At 61.2% G+C, this 17,476-nt stretch overlaps 1 protein-coding gene across 8 annotated transcripts in view; it reads right to left on the reverse strand.

Annotated features, from left to right (window-relative positions):
• Nucleotides 1-15,742, reverse strand: part of MYRF (myelin regulatory factor) — a 32,767-nt gene extending 17,025 nt beyond the window's left edge. For 7 of the 8 annotated variants that reach the window (XM_057552924.1, XM_057552925.1, XM_057552923.1 and 4 more), the window contains exons 1-4: nt 15,584-15,742; nt 3,327-3,414; nt 2,888-3,151; nt 389-450 (exon numbers count right to left, since the gene is read on the reverse strand). In XM_057552924.1, coding sequence (XP_057408907.1) covers nt 389-450; nt 2,888-3,151; nt 3,327-3,414; nt 15,584-15,629 — 460 coding nt within the window. In that variant the 5' untranslated portion in view covers nt 15,630-15,742. The remainder of the gene's footprint in view (nt 1-388; nt 451-2,887; nt 3,152-3,326; nt 3,415-15,583) is intronic. The other variant, XM_057552926.1, reaches the window with a different exon arrangement.
• Between the last annotated feature and the right edge of the window lie 1,734 nt (nt 15,743-17,476).

Genomic DNA, 17,476 nt, shown 5'->3' on the forward strand with positions numbered 1-17,476 from the left:
CCCTCTGCTCTTGGCCACCTGGGGGCCACTGCACCCCTGAGCACCTCCCAAGGGGAGGTGGGCCCGGCGGCAGCCAGGCCTGTGTCCAGGCTGCACCCAGCCTCCCCCAGCCGTCCACTTACCGCCGAAGGGCGCGTCCATGATGGCGCAGGCGGGCAGGCGGGTGGCATCACCGGCAGGGACACTTGCTCAGAGGCAGGGCCAGGCTCCCCACCCGCCCATGGGGAAACAATAGCCAGCGCCGGGGAGTATTTGACCAGCGATAATCTGGGCCTGTTGGGCGGCCGCTGGCCCCCTCCCTCCCTTGCTTGCTCCCTCCCTCCCGATAAGGCCGCCCCAGCCACTTGCCCAAACCCCAGAGGGGGAGGGCGGTGCCCGCTGGACTCACCATTCACCTGCTGGGGGGAGTAGGCCTCGGAGCCAGAGTCCGGGGGGGAGTCTGGCAGCGTGCTGTGGAGCAAGAGGAAAGGGTGGTTGGGTGGGCAGCCGAGCCCCTGCCTTCCAGCCGGGCAGCTCTTCTGCGGGGCAGGGTCCCGGAGACCCAGGGGCTGGAGTCTTCGAGGTTTCTTCACAGCCCCCGTTATGGGCATTTCTCTGTACCAGCTACCTTGGGGTGCCTGGCAGGGCCCAGTTGTGGGTGCAGGCCTTGGGCTCTGGCCCAGCATCCCCTCAGACCTACAGGGCACTTGGGAGCCTGTCACCTGTGTCCCTGATGATGGCACAGGGATTCAAGGACTCCCTCTGCGGACCGAAGGGCCAGGCCAGCTCTTTCCTTCCTGCACCCACTGAAGTCCCACTTCCTGGAAACTATAGGGGCCGGGCCTGGGAAACTTCAGTGGGTCACCAGGGGGGCTGCCCTGCCACAGGCAGGTGTAGGCTGGGCAGGGAGCCAGCTCGCCAGGCCTGCACTTATTTTTTTCTTGCAGGTTTTGTTTTATCAGTGGTTCGGGCAAAAGAACAAACTCAGCTCTGAGAGGTCAACACGTCCTGCGTGAACCCTGAGTCCGCCCAGAGGGGGCGGCTGCGGTCACTCTCTGAGGGATCTGACTCTTTGGCCATCCTGGTCCCCACATCTGGAAAGGCTGCCCACCGTCATGCCCAGGCAGCTTCTGAGGCGGCCCAGCTGTTGTGGACACAGCCCTGGCCTGCTTGCAGGGTCCCCCAGCTCCCCTGGACAAGCCACCCCTCACCCAAACCCTGCAGGCCGTGTGAAGATGACAGGAAAAAGTGATGGGGATTCGGTCCTTGCTGCGCCCAGCGTGCTGACCGGGGCCTCTCCAGCTCCGGGTCCATCATCTCCCCCCACTCCCTGCGCTGCCCTGGCAGCGGCCTTGTGTAAAGGTCTTTCTCACCCTCTGGCCCCTATCAAATGTGCCGAATCCATAGGACCTTGTGTTCTTCCTCATAACTCCTCACTGAGCTCACGAGTCCTCGATTTACTGATTTATTGATTAGTCGCTCCCTCCCCCACCGGACCGCAGCAGCCACTGCAGGAGGGATGTGCCCGCCTTGTTTACCACCTAGAACAGGGCCTGGCATGGGTGGGGGCAGTGGCCCTGGAGCGGCCCGGGGGCCGCAGCGTGTCTGAGTGGTTCTGGACAAGCGCTTTCTCTCTCGAGGAAATGGCCCCAGTGTGCCACCGAATCCTGCTGTGAGGGAGGCGGGGCTTTACTCACAGGCTGGCTGGTTTTGGGGTCCCCCGGGAGCTGGTTACTGGGGACAGTCGATGAGCTCTCGCAGAGGCATGGAGAACAGCAGCGGGCACCCAGCAGGGGCTTATTATGTGTCAGTTCCCTTCCCTCCCTGCCCTTCGGGGCCTGTGGCTTAGGGACAGCCTCTGCGCCTCAAGCAGCCAGCTGCCCTGCAGCAATGGCTCAGCCCTGCCTGGCACCCCAGCTCCCCTCCACGGCCCTCCCCCTGTAAGTCAAGACACAGCCACTGTCCCCCCAGTACTTCCTCTGGGTTTCCTCCCCTGGCTTCCCCAGTCACGCGGGGGCGGAAGCATTCGGGGCTCCGTTCACAGCCGGGGTGCCGAGGTTATGGGTTAGCACCCAGAAGGCCGGAAATGGTGGAGCTGGCGACAGAGGCAGGCTGCCTGGCCGGCGCTGTGCTCCCAGCACCCTGTCATCCTTCCACCCAGAGATAGGGTCGCCTGCCCCCTGCCCAAGCCTGGGGAGCCCAGAACTTTCTCCAAGCCCCTCTGCAGAGCCGAGCAGACCCACGCTCCCTGCCTCTCCCCGCGAGCATGTGCCTGTGGACTGCTCTGCGGTCTGGCTGGGCTGGTGGCCACCTGGAACCCTGGGTCACAGCCGGGCCCAAGCTGAGCCCTTGGGTCAGGCGCTGACGTGGGCTCCTTGGAGAGGAGCTGGGGAGGACCTGGGGGGCCGGTTTGGGTAGGGTCCCCACATCTGCACCAACTTCAGGTCCCGCACCTGCGCCATCGGCCAACTCCCTGAGGCCGCGGGAAACGGCAGCTATAAATGCACGAGTGACTGGGTGGGCCTGGTGCAGGGAGGGGTTTGGGTGCCCCTGGTGCCTGCAGGCATGCAGAGGTGCTCCCCTGAGCGTAAACAGTTCTGCCTCCAGTCTCCCTCCCTCCCCGCCACTCTCCACACAGCTCTCGGGGATGGAGATTTTTCTAGCACTTAGGTCAGCCCTCATCACTCCCCTGCTCAGAACTCTCCGTGGCTGTCCACTGCCTCAGCACAAAGCCATGAGCGCCTCCTCAACCTGGCCCTGGTCCCCCAGCCACCTTACCTACCCACAGGGCAGCCCGATCCCCACCGCCCAGCCTTGGCCGGCACCTCCCAGGCCCCCAGTCACTGGTCCCACGGGCCGCCTGCGCCTGGGCCTCTGCATCTTACCCCACCCCACTGCCCTCACTCACCCGGGGGCATAGGGAGCCTTGGGCTCTGCCTTGATGGGGGGCCCAGAGCCCCCCAGGAAGGGCTTGGGAGCAGCACCCATGCCGTTGTTGTTGTTGCAGTTGAGCGGGGCGCTGTAGCTCGGGGGTGGGAGGGGGCCATGGCGACCCGGGGAGGGTCCGCCCCCGGGGGGGCTCAGGTGGTGGACCCCGCTGGAGCCGGGGATCGCTGGCTGCCCGTGGGGGTAGGAGGCCACACTGGCTGGAGCAGAGATGTCAGGGAAGCAGCTGCGGAGAAGGGTGGAAGCTCAGCGCCAGCCGGGCCCCACCCCCCCGCCCCTCCCGGGGCTCCCACCCGCAGGGAGGCTCAGTGGTTGGGAAAGGAGCAGCTTTCAGAGGCGGGGCCACGTCACCGCTCCCAGGTGGAGGCCAAAGGGGCTGGGGTGCCGCCGGGGCCACTCACAGGTCAGAGGCGTCCTCCTTGCTGATGTACTCCTCCAGGATGCTGGTGTCTATGTTGGAGGGCTCCAGGGCGCCGTTGATGTCGTGGCCTGTCGGGGAGGGGTGGACGTGAGAGAGGGGAGAGATCGGCTCCCCGAGACTCCTAGGCCTCTGGGCCCAGCCCGCCAACTCTCCCCAGGCTGGGCCCTCCCCATCTGTGTATCCCTCATCGTCCCCCACCTGACACCCCTCCAGGAGGTATTGGTGATGCTGCCCTCAGTCCACAAGGCCACCTGGGCTCTGCAGGGAGAGGCGGGGCCCAGAGTGCAGGTCTGGACAGACCGGCCGCTTCCTGCCCCTCCATTCTCCTTTCCAGCTTCATGACATGAGCAAGTCCCTTCGTCTTGTCTATAAAATGGGGTAACCGTGTCCCCGTCTTACGGGTGCTGTGAGTAGCAAACGAGGCGCTTTATTTAGCTGGGTGCCCAGCGGATACCACCCCCCTCACTGACTCAGACCCAGACTCACTGACTCTGTCCTGCCCTGTCCTCCAGGAGGCGGTTCCAGATGGCCCAGCTGTGGGCAGCCGGGAGCAGGAGGCCTGGCTGGGCTGGACCACGCATCCTGGGGGGCCCATGGGGCTGGGGGAGACTCCTGAACCCCGGGCCCCAGCTGCAGGTGGAGAGGGAGCAGGGGTCGGAGTCAGGGGTGCCCAGCCCACCCTCACTGCGTATGCCCATCACCCCCGTATCGAGGGCTGAGCCCAGAGGAGGAAACAGCCCCAGAGAGGTTCGGCGGGGAACGATGGTGGCCTGAGCGCTGCTCCTCTGCCTGACCTCTCCTGGGCCCTCCCCGAGAGCCCCAGCCCCACCAACGGGAGGGAATCACAGAGAAGGCAGCCAAGTGCTCTTGGGCATCAGCAGCGAAGGAGAGGGGGAGGCGCTGGCCTTTCCCCTCCCGGGGTCACCTTGCAGGGGGAGCTGGAGTGCTGGGTGATAAGGGGGCTGACGTGGGAGATGCGTCAACTCCGATAATGGAGGACGGCCCCACCCACACTGCTGACCTGGGCTGGCCGGCCCCACTGAGGCAGGAGGCGCCCCTCCCACAGGCCCCTAGGCCTTGAGTCTGGGGTCTGCGCCTCATGCCCCCTCCCCTGGTGAACCCTGGGAACAGAGCTCAGGTCCAGTAATAAATCCTAGATCACCTACTCCCTGCTGTGTGACCTTGGGCAGGTCACATACCCTCTCTGAGCCTCAGTCGCCTCAGTAAAATGGGGACATGAACAGCTAACACTTTACAGGGTTGTTCTGAGGATGAAACAAGTTAAGGTATATAAAGTGCCCGGAACACAGTGGGTGCTCAGCAAACAGAGTGGCTGTCCCCACTCCCCAGAGCCCTGGGGTCCCCAGGAACCCCCAGCCCAGGCCCCTCCCTGGCCCTGGCCGGCATTTCAAGAATGCTGAGCCCCGCTTAGGTGATTAATGAGTGGCTAAGCCCTCCTAGGAGTCACGCGCTGCCTGGGACAGGCCCTCCTGCTGGCCCCCACACCGGACTCACCCAGCCAGGAACAAGGGACACCCACCAAGCACCGCCAATGGCCGCCCAGGGCAAGGGGAGCTTCTCAAGCTGGGAATGACCAGGCTGCATGCCAAGGTTCTAGGACCCCCACCCCGTCCTTCCCTGTTAACCGAAGGTCCCATTTATTGAGCGCCTGCTGTGTGCCAGGCACTTTCAGAGCCAAGTACATTAATAATCATAGGAGTTTATTATATGTAAGGCATCCTGCAGGCTCTTCCTGTGACATAATTCTCCCAACCTATAATGGTGACGATGACAGTGGCTCACACTGACTGAGTGCGTGCCGGGCCCCAGCGCTATCCGAAGTGCTTTGCAGGTTTACCTCCCAGTCGCCCCTGCGGACTTGGTGTTTGTTATTAGCATCATCCCCTTTGTTCAGAGAAGTCAAGTCTCTTTCCCAAGGCAACACAGCAAGGAGAAGCCAAACTCAAGTGCAGGGGCCTGACTCCAAGAGGGAAAGTGTAGTTGGTGGTCGCTGAGGCTTCCCAGTCATCCTGGGCTGCCCCACTGGATGAGGGGGGAGGGGGTGGTCCTGAGGGAGGATCAGGCATAGGAGATGGGGAGGGAGGGGGTACTGGAGCGTCACTCCCACCTTGGCTGCTGAAGCTGCAGGTTTTTGAGACTGAACTTGGAATCCACAGTGAATGATGGGGTGATAGAGTCATGGTGCTGCTATTTATAACAGGCCAGGCCCCCTCCTCCCCTCCTCCTCCTCCCCTGGCCAGGAGCACTCCTAATCACCCCTAATCCTCCTGCCCACCTCCCCCGGGATGGGGGGTGCCTCAGACAGAGGCATCTTGGGAGACCCTAACGAGAACCAGATGTGGTTGGGGGGAGGAGAGACCCTCGGTGCCAGGGGCCGGGCGGACGGGAGGATGGAGGAGGGAGGGGGGAGCCACTGGGGCAGGGTGGGGGTGGGCCAATGGGTGGGAGAGAAGTATGAGGTTTGGGGGGTTGGTGGGCCTCCTGAGGAACACTGACCCCACACCTCCTCTTTCTCGGGGAGTCCTCACCGCCTGTCCCAAAGGGTCCAGCCACCCAGGAGATGCCCCCCGCCTATCCCATGAACCACACTGGAGATCTCTAACCCAATGTTCCAGCAGGACAGGAGGGAGTGGGGACTTGCAGGGGCCCAGGGACTCCTGAGGCTGGGGCAGAGCCCCCAGGAACCCAGGAGAAAGGCAGGGCCCCCTCCCCCACTGCTCCCCAAAGAACCCCGGAACATCCTGGAACACCGTTGAGCAGCAGCAGATACCCGTCAGGCAGGAAGCTAAGAGTGTCTCATGCTGATCCTCAAGACCTCCCTGCGAGGTGGGGAGGCTGCCCAAGGTCCCACAGCCTGAAGGTGGCACCACCAGGTCACAAACCAGCATCCGTGCCCTCCCTCTCCCCAGACCCTTCAACTTCCCATTGCTCGGGATAACCAGAACCCTCGTCCGTCCAAGGCCTGGCGTGGTCGACCCCCTGCCTGCCCCCATGGCCGCTCCTGCCCCAGTGCCCCTCCCTGCAACTCTCCACAGTCCAGCCCCCGCCTCATTCCATCCTGGGACAAACACCCCCTTGCACATCAGGGCCTTTGCACATGCTGTTCCCATTCCTCGTGACTCTTTAGGTTTTGGCTTAAATGTAAGTTCCTCCGAGAGACCATGTCTGACTCTCCCATTCTCCTGAGCGGCCTCCTTTCTACTTTCTCATCAGGCTCTTCGCTCTCCTGCCCAGCACACACCTCGGGGGAAGAATCAGTCCTCTGCCCACCCGCTGCCCATAGCACACACTCATCGAGCGGTCACTCTGCCCAGCCCCATGCCACACACGTTATATGGCTCATATTTAATTCCCATAACAACCCTACGGGGTAGGTGGTTTTCTTGTTCCCTGTTTCACAGATGAGGAAACTGCGGCTCAGAAAGGATAAACGCCTTTCCCATAGCTTAGAGGTGTGGCAGCGGGGCTGTGAGTCCTGCCCCGTTTTGTCTCTCAGCGGTGTAAGCATCTAAGCATGCCGCAGGCACACGATAAATGTTCATGGGATGAATGAGCAAAGTGGCAAGTGGGGCACTGGGACCAGGCCTGCCTGAGTCTGGGCACCTCCGCCAGGCCATGCCGTGGTCAGGGTCCAGGGCTAGACAGGGCCCCTCCAGGCACCGCCCCTGCCCTGCTGAGCTATGTACCCCAGCTGCTCCTCATTAATTAGGCCCTTTATTACCTGCTTTTAACAGGAGCCAGACACTGCTTCTTCCCAGGCAGGCGGGAATCTCGGGGCTGTGGGAAGGAAGCCCTTCCCCTCCTCTCTCCTCCTCCCTTTAGGGCCACCCAGCTAGGCAGAAGAGGAACCGAGGGGACACAAGCCAGGTGCGGGATGAGGGCGGATGGGGGCCCAGGTGGTCCTCCACCCTGGACCCTTCCCTTCCCGCCCCCTCGTGCTCATGCCCCCCCCTCACCAGCTGTGGCCACTGGCTGAGTCTCGGCCATTGTCCCGGGGAACGGGGGAGGGTGGGGACCCGGCACAGTGGGAGGCTTGTGCCCTGCCCACACCCTCCCCCTCAACCGTCAATGGGGCACTTGTCAATTCATGCCCCAAACATGGCGGAAATCCCGTCGGCCACGTGGCCGTGGGCAGGGCAGGCCATGGCCTAAGGATGCCGGCCAGGCCTAGCTGATCTGAACCTGGGGCTAACAGGACACAGGTCTGTCCCCCTGCTGTTGAGTGTCCACTCCAGGCATCTGAATCTGAGGGGCATCCTGCCTCCAGGCAATGGCTGGGCCAGGGTAGCAGTGGTCAGGGGACTGCCCACCTTGGCATCCCCATAATGCCCTAAGGGACCCCTGGGGTCAGAGGCCTGGTTGCTAACGCGGGTCCCCCTTCATTGCTGCGTGACCCTCGGCAAGTGACCTGACCTCCCTGTGCCTCAGTTCCCTTCTCTCTCAAGTGAAGGAGATCCCTGCATCACGGGGTGGTCGTGAGTCTTCAGTGAGGTGGTGGGAAAGCTCCTCGCCCCTAGAAGGCCATTCCTCAAATTGCTCTGTTGCCGTCTCTCTTGGGACTCCCATCTCCTTTCCTGCCCAGGCACAACCTGTGCCGTGATGTTATTCTGGCACACGCATGGCACGGTCCAGCCTCCAGGATTTGGCTCTAGCCATCCCCTCTCCAGTGGGTAAGCCTTCTGTGACTGCCTGCCTACCCTGGCAGTCCCTCCTCAATCACCCCAGTCACAGAGGGCCCCCAGTGCTGTGGCTCATTTCCCAATATTGACTGAGCTGATCAACATGCACCAAACTAGTTCACACTGGGACAGGGCACAGAGGGCTCTCACCTCCCTTGGTTTGGACTTTCTATCTTTATTAATATGATCTATGATTAACATGACAACTACTTCAGGCTTCAAATTGTGACCAGAGCCTTCTCACTCAAAATGCCTTCAGGCCAAATGCTTGATTCTGCAAGCTACGCTTTGCATCTCTGCATCAAATCCCCAATTAGCTTGGGGCTGAATGACAAGGATGTAGCTCTGGAGTCATTGCCATCAGGTCCTTAAATCTGATCCACGGTTGTCTTTGTTCCCTCTCAACTTCTTGCCAAAAATGCGGTAGAGCTCTGCCTCCTGTCTGCAGAGACCCAGATCCTCCAGGGGACCTGAAATCTTTAGCCACCCCTGGGCTATAGCTATGTCCTCCCCTAGTCCCCACACAGCTGCCACCCTGTCCTCAGGTCCACACAAGGCTGAACTCACAGCCCGAAGATGCTCCCAAGCCAGGTCCAACAGAGCCGGGCCCAGCAGTTGTGGCCTCTTCTTAGGGAACCCACATTGGTCCCTAGGGATCTCCACTTTGCTCTGGGGGGCCCCAGCCCTCTCCCACAGGGACCAGGCCAGGCAGGCTGGGGAAGGCCCCTCCCCACAGAGGCAGAGTAGAGACCCTGCAGCTTGGGGTGGGAGCAGGTCTCTACCAGGGTTACCCATGCCCACCTGTGTTCATACACCAGCATGCCCCACAGGCATGTGTATACACAAGGGCACACTCCCAGGCATGTATCCACTGGCACGCACATGATCGTGTACATCCGAACATACACATATACAGAGGCACACCCCCCGCACACTGACACACACATGTGCACATACCAGCATGCTCCAAGTGTGCTCATTCATTCATTCACACAATTATTTACTGAGCATCTACTATGTATCAGGCACAATTCTAGGCTCTGGAGATAAAGCAGTAAACAGACAAAACCTACTGCCTACATGGAGCTGACATTCTGGATGCAGAGTCAGATGACAAGCTAGATGGGTAAAATCCACAGCATTTTAGAAGGTGACAAATTCTACAGAGACAATAAAGCAGGGAGAGGGGTTGGGGTGCTAGGAGGGTGGGGAAGAGTTGCAATTCTAAACAGGGTAGCAGGGAGGGCTTTACTGAGCAAAGATACGAAGGAGGTGAGCCACATGGACATCTGGGAAGCGCATTCCAGGCAGTGGGAAGGCACTGCAAAGGCCCTGAGGCATGTTCACATCTCAGCACACCTCACAGACTTCTACACCTGTGCCTACCAATGCTTGCTGACCCAATGGCAGGCCCAGGCCAACACACCTCCCCATCAGCTCTAGGTGGAGCCAGTCCAGCTGAGCGAACTCGGTGTCACAGACCCCAAACTCCACCACCAAAGGCAGCCCCCTCCAAGTTAGCAAAGCAGGGGATGGGGACTCCCCCCCACCCCCCAGCCCCCGCCAAGGCCACAGACCCTAGGAGGGAGAACCATGGGGGGAGAAGAGAGCACAGGGGACTGAGATGATGAAGAGGGGAGTGAGGGAGGATTCCCAAGCTCCTCACAGAGACAGAGGCTGCGGTTGTGCATTGGTGGGGCTGGAGGGATCTAGGTCAGATGGAGGGAAAACTTTCGCACTGATGCAGTCTGGAGACAGGGGGAGGCCAGGAAGCCCTGAAGCCCCCCGTGCATAGTCCAGGCCAGTGGGGGCTCAGGACCCAACTTCCTTCCCTCCCACTCCAGGCCTTGGCACTCTTGGGGTCTCACTGCTTATGTCACACAACCTAGATCATCTGAGTGAGGGCTCTGAGGCCCAGAGAGGTCAAGGGGCTGGACGGCAGTCACCCAGCGCAGCCATCAGCGGTGGGTGAGGACCCTCAGCACGCAAGGAGGAGAGGCTCCCTCCAGCCCCACTCCAAGCTAGCACCCAACCGTGACGGGTCAGGAGACCCGGCATCCCAGCCCAGCTCTGCCGTGGCCGCCCTGAGTGAGCCTGACCCATTGCCTTCCCCTCCTGCCTCAGCAGCCCCCTCTCGGAAGTGAGGGGACACCTGCACTTCCACGGAGGCCCAGGACTCCCGGGAGACACCACATGCGAAAACCTCCCGCCTGGGTGTGGCAGGCAAAGACAAAGGACAGTCAAGCCCCTTCCCCCCACCCCCACTCCGCCACCTGCCCAAGGCCCAAGTTCCGTGTCTCTGGGGTAGAGGGCGGGGCAGGCCCAGCTGGAGCAGGCAGCAGGACCAGGCAGGGCCAGACCTGTCATGGAGCAGAGCTCCTGAGTATAGAGTGTGCTCATCCCTGGGATAAGTAGCCCAGAGAGGGTGAGGGGCTTTCCCAAGGCACACAGCGCCAGCCACAGGCCCCAGCCCAAGCTTGGGGGCACCGACCTACCCATGAACCAATAAATCCTCCAAGTGGGGAGCATAATACCTGTTGTAAGCCTCCCAGGGGAGAATAATCACAATCCAGGTTGACATTCATAGAGTGGAACAGTGCCAGGCACTGCACAAGGCCCTGTTCAAGCCCCTTTTACCTAACCCCCACGGAAACCCTGAGAGGCAGGTACTCCTACTGCAACTGTATTCCCATTCTACAGATGGGAAAATGGAGGCACAAAGAGGTGCAGTGATAGGCCCAGGAGAAGGACCGTGGGTAAGCGGCAGAGCTAGGGACAGACCTTCAGCCCACCCCAGGGAGTGCACATGACCAACACAGACCCGAGGGGCTGCCCAACACGGTGGCAGCAGGGGCTGGAGATGGAGGTGAGAGGGGAGGCCCCCCCATACACACACCCAGGCTGTGAGGAAAACTGAGGCCCAGAGGAGGGGGCCGTGAGGAGAAAGAAGGTGGGAAAAAAGGGCAGGCAGCCTGGGTGGGGCGGGGCCATCCCTGGTTAATAATTCAGTTAATGATTTCTTCTCCCCGTCCTTATCGAGTGGGCAAAGTCCAAGGGCAGCAGCCAATCAGCAGCCCTGCCAGGCTGTTACCCAGCGGCCTCTGCTGCCAGGGCCCCCCAGTCCTGTAGGCCCTTGGGAGTCAGGGAGTGGGGGCCAGGCCCCCAGGAGGAGGCCGTTCTGCCCAGAGATGCCACTCTTTCCCCCAGACACCCTGCTTGGCTTTGCCTAGGACCCCCAGGGGTACTCTGCCCAGACCCCCAGACTCAGGAGAGGCCCTGAGGCCAGCAGGTTGGAAGCAGCCGGCTCCGCTCCCCTGCACCGAGCCAGGCCCTCACAGAGAGTCAGCTTCCTGGGGTGCGCCCTCCACCCCGCCTCTGTTCACACAGTCATTGTTGCTTCCATTCCTTGGGAACATTTCCTGCCCCCCTCCCACCCCGTGTGGCCCTGTGCTGTGTGTTGGGGACAGGGCGATGAGTCAGACCCCTGGCTACCACTTCTCCTCCAGCTGGAGTCAGGACCCTGGGAGGTGGGGCTGGGACAGGAGTCCTCCGGGGGGGCTCTGGGTGGACCTGAGAGGCACCCCATCTCATCTCCTTGAGAGTCAGGGGTCCGGCGGTCTCCCCCATCCACCTACTCCCTGGTCGCATGGCAGACAGACAGGCGGACACAAGGCACAGTGCCACCCCATCACACACTGCGCCTCAGTCCCAGATTCCTGCCCAGCGTGGGCGTCCTCTCCCACAGGTGGGCAGGTGGTCTCCTCCTGGGGCCTCCTCTTGCCCTCTGGAGGCAGAGATGCTGGTCCCCATAGGAAGGCCACCCTCCCTCCCCCAAGGCCCTGGTGGCAGAGGGGTGTGCTGAGCCCTGGGTGTCAGCCCTGGCTCACGCTGGCTAACTCCCTTCTCTCAGAGCCCCAGTCTTGGGCCCTGGGAAAGGGGGCCAATGCCACTCCTCCCCTCCCACATCCCAGAGCTGGGGAAGGGTGGCTTTCAAACCAGGATCTGGCATCTGGGGTCTGTGAGGAGCCCATCCGCCCCGTGTCCAGTGTATATGTCCTATTCGGAGGCCAGGAGTTTGTCTTTGCTTGGCGGCTAAAAAGAATCACATTGGAAGTCCCTGCTCTGGTCCAGCCCACCTGCCTACCCCAGGAGGGGACATGAGGCCAGAGAAATAAAGTCACCAGGCCAAGGCACCCATCAGGTATGGAAGGAGTGAAAACCCGGCTCCCAGCTCCAGCCCTGGCGGGGCTCTAGAGGCCAAGGGAGGTCCCCCAACCTCTCGGTGGCCCTTCCAGCCCAGCTCCCCTCAGTCGCTTCCTCCACATCCACCAGCTTCCTGAGCGCTGATCGCTGCTCACTTATGCCCCGTGTGCCCCCGGAGCCAGGGGCCAGCACCCTCCCCCTTCTAAAACGTCCCTCTTCCCCAGGGCTGGAGGACGAGGCTCAGCCGAGGGCATCATCAGGACCTGCTCTGCCACCCACTCCTGTCTTGCAGGTGAGGAAAAGGGGCCCAGCGAGGGCGAGAGCTCTGCACAAGGTCACGCAGCTCTCAGTGGCCGAGCCTGCACCAGAACCTCTAAAGTCCTATGGGGATCCTCTGATGCTGCCTTGCCCTGTCCCTGACAGGCTCTGGGAGTCCAAGGTCCCAGCCGGTCAAGGTGATGAGGAGAACACCTGCCACTGTGCCCCGGTTACCTGCTGGGAGCCAGTGCATCCTGCCCGGAGGGTCCCCTCTCTGCAGGCCCTGTGCCCGCCGATCTGGGCGGCCGTAGCCTCCCTCTAGGGGATTAGCAGGGCAGTCACGGGGGCCCGGCTGTACCAGCCTCGAGGGGGCCGCCCTGTCCCAGCCTCCCACCTGAGGCCCAAAGCGCCTTAGCCTCCAGCCCACCACCCTGAGGCAGGGTACAGCCGGGCCCACCACACAGGACCAGGCAGGACCCAGGGCATATGCTTGGTGTGCCTGGAGAGTGGGCCATGTCACACGAGGGGCCTGGGCACGCGCTGCCCCCTTCAGCCAAGCCCTTTCCCACCTCCAAGTCCAGAGCTGAAAGCACAGACCCTGCCCGCCGTACCCACTGTCCTGGGGAGTGACCAAGGCCAAGCGGGACCCAGGATGAGCGCTCAGGTGTCCCCAGCCCCAAGTGCGACGCAGGCATTGCTTCCCCTCCCTCCTCCCGGGAAATACATCCACGTGCGCAAAAGCACCGCTGCACTTCCACACTTCCACTCGTGAGCACACTCAGCAGCGCCCCCGCCCAGGGGCGCCCTAACACCCCCACTGCGTCCCCCACATGCCGCTGGCCACCGGATTCCTGGCCAGGCCTTCCCCCCCAGGTGGCCCCGGAGACCCCAGCCCTCCGCGCCCGCCCCACCTTCCCCCCATCTCAGGCTCTGGGAGCACTTCTCCAGCCCCTGGCTCCCTCCACAGACATTCTTGAGTCTGCTCTTATCTCTCTGGAGGGAGCAGCGCAGCCTCCCGCCAGGCCAGCCAGGCCGGCCGCATGGCTGAGCCGTGGCGTCAGGCCCCACCCCCACCCCCCCGCCCACGGCCAGGAGGGAAAGTTTGGCTCAGGAGACAGGGAGCCTGGGCCAGCCAGGTCCACCCCTCTGCCCAGGCCCAGGGTCCTGGGGGAGGAGGCACAGGGATTTCTGCAGGAAGCAAGGGGGCCTGGCCCGTGAGTCATCTGGGATGTCCGGCGGGCTCCGGGCACCCCCAAAATAGTGGCCCCCAAGCAAGGACTAGTGTCCCCTTCCTACCTCCCCAGAGCCCCCAGCCCCCATAAGGCCCTTCAAGGCTCTTAAAGGATGAACAGGATCTGGGGAGAACAAGAGCCCCTGGGACTGACGGGGAAATGTCTAGGAACCTCAAATGGCCCAACTACCTGAGGATCAACCACTTCATCTAGTCCAAACCTGATTTCTTGGATTCTGGGGGTGTCCAGAATCCTGGAGTGGGGAGGCCTGAGGCTTGGGGATGCCCTTACCTGGACTGTTCAGCAAGCAGAGTGGACAAAGGCTCCCACCCCCCCGGCAGTCACAGACAGGGAGAAACTAAGTCAAAGAAAGGCCTTCCTTGCTCCCTCATGGGACTCCAAAGGGCTCTGGGCGCTGGGCTTGAAACTTGGACCCTAATTCCCTGCCCTGTGGCCCAACAGCTGCAGCAAGGTGTGCCCCGTGGGCCACCCGCGCCTCGCCACGGGCAGGTTCACACTGATGGAAGGTTCTGGATCATTGAGTTTTGGGTTCTGAAGGCACTGAGGTGCAGGATATGGACTTAGGGACTAGGGGGAGGGTGGGGGCAGAGGCTGGGCTACCGAGGTTGGCAGAGAGAGACACAAAAGCACCCAGAGGGTCTGGCTGGATGTTCCAGTGAGGGTCTGAGAAGCTGGGAGATGTCAGCCTGCACCTCTGCACCCCCCTCCCACACTCTGTCTCACCCCTCCTGAACCCAGAACCTAAGAGGGGGACAGCCTCAAGGGGCAGAGACTACTCAGGAAAGGGGAGTGGGTGAGATGTAGGAGCAGACCCCCAAAACCACTGGCCAGGAGCAGGGAGAGGGTAAAAGAAAATATTGTAGGGTGTGTGTAGATCCCAGCCCTGGGGAGGGTCCTATCAGGGTCAAGGTGAGGGGATGAGGTCACTCCTGGGATGGGGGCACAGCCAGAAGAGGCATAGCTCCAGGGACAGGTGTGAGCGAAACAGCCCCGAGGAGCCACACAGAGCTGGCAGGATGCAGTTCCCAGCTTTGGGAGGGTCTCGGAGTGCGGAGGTGGCTAACAGGGGGATGCCAACTTCAAGAAGGTTCCAGAACCAAGGAGAGTATTCCAGGGTGGGAGGTGGGGAAATCCAGCCCACAGAGGAATGCTGGGGAGGGGTTCCCAGCCCTAAGTAGGGGAGAGATAGCTGCTTCAAGGGGAAGTTCAGCCGTGGGGGAGGGAGCAGCCTTGTGGAAGGTGGGTGACAGTCTTGAAGGGGGTCCCTGTCTCAGGGAAGCACTGGTGGGGAGGCGCTGGGGGAAGGAGTCAGGCTGGGGGTAGGGTGCCAACCTGAAAGGCACACAAGGTGCCTGGGTGTCTAGGCGGGGGTCCCAGTCTCTGGGAGGCATGCTGGGGTGCCAGCCTATGAGGCATGGAAGATCCTAGAAGGCATGCTGGGGGCCCCAGCCTGGATGGGGTCCCAGGGAAGCACAGTAGAGGGTCCCGGCGTCGGGAAGTGTGCTGGGGGTGGGAGGTGTCAGAATTTAGGGGGGACTGCAGGTCCTGGAAGGCATGAAGGAGGACCGAGCAGAGAAGGGGATACAGCTCCAAGGAAGTTGTGTGTTGGGGTACGGGGAGTGGGGAGCCCAACTTCAGCGGAGGTGGGTAGTAACCTCCAGGAGACAGAGGAGGGCCCCAGCCCAGAGGAGGCGTTCTGGGCGGGGGGTGGGGGGGGTCCCAGCTTGATGAAAGCACAGTCGGGGGTCCCAGTCCCCGGGGAGATCGGCTGCGGGTTCCCAGAGCAAGAGGGTCGCCGCCCCCGCCGGCCCGCGGTCCCTCACCTTCGAAGAAGCGCTGCAGCGCCTCCGTCTCGTCCACCACCTCCATGTCCGGCCTGCCCCGCGTACACTCCACCCCGGCCCCGCTACAGCCCGGCCCGGGGGCGCGGCATCGCCGGCGCGGCCCGCGCGACAGTCCCGGCTAGGCTCCGGCTGCGGTCCCGCCCGGCCCGCCGCCGCGCTCGCCCCCCGCGCGGCACTGGCCCGGCCCCTGCCCGCCCCACGCTCCCCGCCCGCCCGCCGCGCGCAGCGCCCCCTGCCGGCCCGCCCCATCCCCGCGCCGCAGCCCCGCGGCGGGCAGGACGCGCGGGGCTCCTCCAGGGGGCGCTCGGCGCGGGGTCCTAACCAGCTTGGGGGTCGAGGGGCGGCCCAGCCTCTATGCCGGGAGGGCAGGGCCCCCGCAGTCCTCGGCTGCCCCTTGGGCAGGGGAAGATAGCTGGCTTCTGAATCTTAGATTTTCAGAACCAAACCTCAGAGACATCCCCCGTTTCCTCTCCTTTATCCACCCCCCTCTCAGCAATAATAATAATAACCTGCATTTCTCGAATATTTGTTATGTGCCAGGCCCACAGTGAGAGCTCTACAGGGGTTATCTCACGTTGTCCTCTCAGGTACCCTACAAAGGAGAAACTATTATGTGCATTTTACAGATGAGGAAACTGAGGCTCAGTGAAGTTCAGTACCGTCTGAGGAAGTCTGTCCTGTGTAACCTTCTGTAACGATGGAAATGCTCTCTGCGTTGTCCAGCATGGTCAACGCCGGCCGCCAGCCACATGTGGCTACTGAGTACTTGAAATGTGGCTGTTGAGACTGAGAAACTGACTTGCCAATTTTAGTTAATTTTAATTAGTTCAAATTTAAATAGCTATGTGTGGCTGCGGTATTGAACAGTGCAGGTCGAAGGGTTTCCAAGTAATTAGCATCAAAGGCAGCATCAGTGCCAGATCCTGGCTGACCTGGGAAACTCCCTCCTCAATCATCCAGGAGGGTCCTGAGTGAATCCACCAGCCTTGTCCCTCTGCCTCCACCCCTGTGAGCGCCCCCTCATCTCTTTTCTGCCCAACTGCACAGCCTCTCTCTCCACCCAATCTCCTCTACCATCCTCCCAAATTACTCTTTTTGAAATGTAAATCAGATCATTTCACTTCTTTGCTAAAACCTGTGGTTTCCCTTTGCACTCAAAACAATATCTAGGTCCATCCATGTTGCTGCAAATGGCATTATATATGTATAACTGATTCACTTTGCTGTACAGCAGAAACTAACACAACATTGTAAACCAACTATACTTCAATAAACATTTAAAAAACAATATCTAAACTCCCGCCCTGGTTTCCAAGGCCTTGTATGACCCGCCCCTGCCTGTACCACTGACCTCTCAGCTCCTATATTTTTCTCTCCATTGCTCACTAAGTCACAGCCACCAAAAGGCCTCCTTGCCATCACTCACATATGCCAGACCCACACCTGCCGCGGGGCCTTGATTTTTTTTTTTTTTTTTTTTTTTTGCCACACAGCATGCAGGATCTTATTTCCCTGACCAGGGATTGAACCCGTGCCCCCTACAGTGGAAGCACACAGTCCTAATCACTGGACCACCAGGGACTTCCCTGCCGCAGGGCCTTGGAACGTGCTGTTCCGTCTGTCTGCAATGTTGATCCCACAGGCCTGGTTCCTTTGTAGTAGTCAGGTCTCAGTTCACTCATCACCTCACTGACCATCCTATTGAAAGGAATTCCCCCTACCTAGGCCTTTCTTTCTCCCCACATAAAAGAGTTGTATCTACTCTTTGTTATTATCCTTCTCCTCGCTCAAGAATGGAAGCTCTAGGAGGGTAAGGGATTTTTCTGGCTTGGTGATTGCTCTAGCTTCAGCACCAAGAACACTACCTGGCGC

This window comes from Balaenoptera acutorostrata, chromosome 9 (assembly GCF_949987535.1).
Source record: "Balaenoptera acutorostrata chromosome 9, mBalAcu1.1, whole genome shotgun sequence".
NCBI classification, from domain to species: Eukaryota; Metazoa; Chordata; class Mammalia; order Artiodactyla; family Balaenopteridae; genus Balaenoptera; species Balaenoptera acutorostrata.